Here is a 5,600-nt window from a genome sequence, read left to right as displayed (position 1 = left end):
TGCTGAGTTTTCCCCAGGGCTGTGGTCTCAGCATGAATTCTTTGGTCTGGGGTTTTCCTGCCAATCTTCTGATGTTTTACGTTTTGTGGGCCTATGTCTTGGATACTGGCCTTTGTTTTGGCTGTTGTTCAACAAATGGTCATTTATCTGCTCCCTGATTAAACTTGCACAAAAGGGCTGTTTTCAAGAAACCCAGGAATGCTTTATCCCTCTAACAGTAAAGTAAAGCAATACTTTCCCTGTTTTGGTATTGTGACTTTCAGAAATTAGGACATTTTAAAGCATTGAATGTCTTGGAAAATAACAAAATCCACTTATTTTTTTTTTCTCCCCCATCAAGTTAAGAGAGGTTAAATGGAAGTTTATACTGAAAATTACCACATGTTATGACTTGAATTATATGGAATAATTTCTGTGGCTGCAGAATAAAAGCTTCCAGAAAACCCTCCCCTGAGAGGACGATGGTATTCTGGACCCTCATCAATCCCCCTCCCATCCCAACCCTCAAAACAATTGCTGGAATGCTAATTAAAAGAAGTAAAAGTCTACCCATTTTCTGAGAATTTTTCAATATTATAATATTAAATAAGCCACAGGACAGCCAGAAAACTCTGGAGTGGATCTAACTCCTGCTAGCACGCAATTGGAGCATGTTGGAGTTAGTGTTGCAGCCTGAAGGTGCAGTGGTGCATCTTTGAATATAATCTTCCATCTGAGGTACATTATAAGCACTCCTCTGCTGTCACACTATGTGTGTTAACTCAGTAATCATTTACTTGACAGTTAAGTCTATGCCCAATTGCAACAATAGCTATTTCCCCCCTCACTCCATTTTGTAAAATCGGTTTCAGATCACTGGTGGGGATCTTGCTCAGTTTCACCCACATCACTGATATCACTGTTCCCATAGTAATGAAAGTACATCCAAGAGGGGAAAGAGAGCAGACTAAAGGAGAAAAAATGGAATGAGAATGATGCTTTATATATTGGAAATTTTAGAAGTTCTAAATGTCTCATTTTAAATCCATGTCAATCAAGCATACATGCCCTGAGACTTTCCAGACTTCATCTTGGCTTCTGTCTTGGTCTGGAGAGATTCCATCAGGAGTGTCTTTACATGAGCCGTCCTTTGAGGCATTTTGGCTGGAGTGGCCCCCTTTGGCACACTTTTAATGCTGACTTTTCTAGCAGTGTGTGTTGTGGATGGGAAGTCTCCTGGTAGTGAGTTATCCAGTCACTGAAGTGCCCCAGATTTTTGCTTCTGTAGAACAAGGGTGCTTGGCTCCCTGATCCAAAGCCATGAGAAGTAAGCCAGTTAAGTGGCTATGCCTTCCTAAAATAACTGTGAGAACAATAAAATCCCTGCAAATACAGTCTTCTGTTTATTTTAGGCTGTGCTGAAACAGATTTCAAGGAGTCTTGCTAGTAAGCAGGATTTGTTATAGTGTGGTTAGGAAAGATCCCACTAAAGAAACACAAGTGCCAAAAGTCTTGAAACCATTTTTAGGGCAAGATGAAATCAGGAATGTTGCTCCAAAAGCCTTAACCCATCTGATGAGAGATCCCTGAGGTGTTTCTGTACTTTGACCTCTAATTTTAATGCCTTCATGTTTATTGAACAAAAACATTGTCTTCTCATCTAAGTCTAAGCTGACTTCTTCAGTCACAGTGATAGAGCAACTGAAGCTGACATCATGTCATGCAAGCACTGTCAGCTCAGAGTCCAGGTGTGTGCACAGATGTCTCCCACAGCTGTGACCATGAGCAAGTGTAGATGGGAAAATCTGTCTTTGTTCCTCAGCCCTTCAGATAGCTTGGGCAACATTGCTGGAATGCTTTTCCATTTGGGAGATGGAGATTTGCCTCATCAGGTGTAGTTATGCACATTTTGAGACTTTATGGAATTGTACTGCTGCAAATCCTGCTCTTGTCACTGCTCTGACTTGTCAGTCTGTACGTTTTTTGCATTAAACATTTTGCAAGTGTTTTAGCCATCTGCTGTTCTGACTACCCAGTGTGTCTCTTTTCCTCCTTTGCTGCATGCTCGTGACTGCAGGGAAGGATGGGTAAGTTTCTTTTAGTATTTCACATTCTAGCTACGCTTGTGCAATGACTCTTTTTAAAACTCCTCAAAACTGTACAGAAATCCCCAGCTTAAAATTCAAAGTGAGCAAGTTACTGTGGCCTGACAAATGGCTGCTCTGAGTTAATCAGCAGTGACTGGCCATGTGAAGAGAGATTAAGAGATTGTGCTTTGCCTAACAGCACAAACACACCCAGGAGGGATGTGTTTGTGCTTTATAGCTGGAAGTGTAAGGAACTTATTAGGTTTGACCATGTGTCTCTATTTTAGTATAGAAGGAATAAGGGTGAAATGTTTCACATTTTATTCCTGGACAAAGCCCCTTGCAAGCTCTAGGCTGTTCAGCTAGCTGATAAATATGTATCTGGAATGGACATGATCCAGTACAGATGAAAAACATCCTCAGTTTGTGCCTTGACTTGCTCAATCAACTGCTTTTCATTTTAGCTAGAATAGCGTCAGTGAAGATGGTGCCTGTGGGAATGTGATCCAAATCACTTTGAGACAAAGGAAACACTACCAGTCTGTTGTGGGCTTCTCTTCTTCATCCTATGTGTTGCCTACAGTCTTCTGGTGTAAAAATAGGGTAACATCATTTTGAAAGATCTGTGTTTCTTTCATTACAGTGAAGCAGAGCTTGTATTTGAGGAGTTTGCTCGTCAGAAGCTAAAAAATACACCTGATGAAGAGGACAAGAATTCACCCTCAACTGATGAGTGATTAAAAGAACAGGCTGACAAAGGAGCTGTGTTGTCTGGCTTCAATTACAAATGTAGGACCTAAGTTTCTAGTAATCTGCATGTTCTCAGTTCATACATGGTCTTCCAAGGATCAGCCCTGAGGTCAGTGGACATGACATCAGGAGTCTCTATTGCTTATTACAAAATTCACCTTGAATGGGGCAAACACAACACCTGGTTCTTACTCAAGCTACCAGAGAATGACAGGACATCTGCCATATCATGACTTCTGCTTTCAGGGCTGCCTAATAAAAAGGTTGGTTGCTTTCAGCACTGGTGAGAGCTTAAATGAGGGTTTATGCAGCCTGCCTGGACTTACTCAGTGTCAGAGTCTGTGACTTTGAAGTGCCAGTGAACGAAATCCTAGCCTGGAAGGCTGGCTTGCAGCCATGGGTGATTCATCAAAGTTTCTCAGCAGACTGTGCAAAACTCATTTTATTTCCTTTTGGTTGCTTTTGCATTGATGTTTTACCAAATCCAGCCAGTGAATTTTTTCAGTGCTTGCACTGTCCCCATGTGGCTTTTACATTCACTTTCTGTACCATTAAATGTCTCACAAGATGTCTCCCACAGCACAGACAATGCTGATAAACAGTATTAGCTTTCTAGCAATATGCTTAATAACCACGTTATTAAAGATGAGATAAATGTGCACTGTCAATGAATTGCTTAAAGCTCCCTATATAGAATGCCAAACAGAAGTACAAGTCCAGACAGAGTCTGTATTTAATCTAGTTTCCTGTAGGCAACTGCTTCAAAAGAAGGTGCAGGAAAATTAAGGAGGAAATTATGGCACAGCCTTCCCTGAGGAGCCTTTCCCAACAGCCATCTGCCAGCAGTTGGTTTATGCTCTAAGAAATGAGATTGCATTCTGCAGACTTTGTTTTCTCTTGTTCATCTAGATATTCTCATTATCCATGTAAATGTCAGATATTTTCCTGAATCTCATGTAAGTTTTTGCTGAAGTGAGTTGCATCAGCTAATTATATTTTGCATGTAAAACAACTGGTGTTTTGTTTTTCTCATTTTTGCTTTAAATCTGCTTTTCAGTGTCCCTGGTTTAAATTTCCCTGGCAAGTCTGAATGCAGGGCCCACATTTATTAATATAGACTTATGTTTACCACCCTACACTCTTGAAAATAGAATTACAAACTTCACACTTATATCTGTTTGCTTCTGTAAACTGGTCTTGATTAAGATGCTGGAAGCAGTTAATTAAGACCACAGCTGACTTCAGAGTTCCATCAGTGCTGTCCCCTAACACACCTGTTCCTCAGTGCTGTCCATTAGTCACAGGTGTCTCACCTTAGCTTGAATTGCAGGAGGCACAGTGTTTGCTCTGCACTGGGTGCTTTGCTGCTAAAGGAACCTGGCCAGTTCCAGGTGTTTGTGATCAGGATAATTTCTGTGTGATTTCAGCTTTGGGGAAGGGTCAAGCATTTGCACCTGGATATCTGGGGATTTTCCCTGATATTTTTATTACTAATTTGTTGGTGGCTCGAGAACACACAGAAGATACAGTAAGGTTGAAGAAATTACTGGTTGTGAATATGTTGGTCTTGGAGGGCAGGAGTTCAGAAAATCCTTTGAAGATCTAAGAGAAGAAGGGGGAACAGGTCTTATTTCAAAGTGTATCTTTCTCCACAGAGGTGTTTCCTTCGGTGTTTCTGGCTACTAGACCTGTAAGTATTGGCTGAGTAGACTAGATCTATTTTTTTTTTCCTTTTAAAAAAATTTCTTATATGTCAACTTTGTGAGGGGCCTCTGTTGCTGCCTGACTTTCCTCTTAAATTCAGCTGTGGTGATGACTTGTGTAAGCTAAGTGGGACAAAATCACAGTGCACTCTGTTGTGCAGTGGGAAGGAAGTGGTTGTTAAATGGTTATTAAATCTGTTCTTTTGTCCAGGCTTGGGAAAGCACTTTGAGATGCTATTTGTTCAGCTCATGCTGGTCATTTACTCAGAGAGCAATGAGGGTTTTCCCTGTCCTGCAGGACAAACTGGACTTTTCTCCGGCCCTTCAGCCAGCAGATGCTGATTTCTCTCAGCAGAAAATCGGTCTCTAGCCAGAACTGTTTGCCTTTTATCTTCCCTTTCTTCTAGTTCTGGTGTTATGTTGATCTACGGAGTCAGACCTGTGGCCTGCTCCTCCTGTTTACCGCTGGGGGAGAGCAGATCCAATTTCCTGACTCTGCGGCTTTGATGTGGCGGGACTCTGTTTGCAAAGAGCTCGCCAGCTCCCGGAGAGGGATGCGCTCCGGGAGCGATGGCATCTCTGGACCTGCTGTGTTTGCAGACAGCTCGGAGCAAATACATGACAGGACGGGTTTCGTGACAGACGCTTTCCCCTCACACGTCTCCGTGAGATCCCAGCGGGAGCACAGCCCTGCCCGTGGCTGATGGGTGTTGGAGAGGCGGGAGGAAATTATCTGGCACTGCCAATGGAGTGGGGCCGGGCCGGGGATGCTGCGGGCTCGGCAGCGGGAGCGGCCCGGCCTCAGCGCCCCTGAAGGGCCCTTCGGGGCGGGGGCTACTCGGCAGGGTGTGCTCGCAGCATTTCATTAAATCCTGGGAGCACGGGGAGAGCTTCGGGAGGGGCTGTCCAGGGAGGGAGGAGGTGGTGTGCTCCTCCGTGGAGGTGTTCGAGGAATGACGGAACGTGGCGCCCAGTGCTCTGGTCTGGTTGACAAGGTGGTGTTCGATTATGGGTCGGACTCGATGAGGGCAGATATCTTTTCCAACCCGAGTGACTTTGTGGTTCTGTGCTGCAGTAGACA

General features: G+C 43.5%; 1 protein-coding gene across 2 annotated transcripts in view; it reads left to right on the top strand.

Moving 5' to 3' along the window:
• The window catches only part of SAG (S-antigen visual arrestin), a 17,461-nt gene extending 13,633 nt beyond the window's left edge, over positions 1-3,828 (top strand). The window contains exons 14-15 of one of the 2 annotated variants that reach the window (XM_031064613.1): positions 2,057-2,066; positions 2,710-3,828. In XM_031064613.1, coding sequence (XP_030920473.1) covers positions 2,057-2,066; positions 2,710-2,803 — 104 coding nt within the window. In that variant the 3' untranslated portion in view covers positions 2,804-3,828. The remainder of the gene's footprint in view (positions 1-2,056; positions 2,067-2,709) is intronic. The other variant, XM_014310914.2, reaches the window with a different exon arrangement.
• Positions 3,829-5,600: the final 1,772 nt, after the last annotated feature.

This window comes from Geospiza fortis, unplaced genomic scaffold (genome assembly GCF_000277835.1).
Source record: "Geospiza fortis unplaced genomic scaffold, GeoFor_1.0 scaffold592, whole genome shotgun sequence".
Taxonomy (NCBI): domain Eukaryota; kingdom Metazoa; phylum Chordata; class Aves; order Passeriformes; family Thraupidae; genus Geospiza; species Geospiza fortis.
The sequence above is the reverse complement of the archived record's forward strand: the minus strand, read 5'-3'. Positions and strand labels throughout refer to the sequence as shown.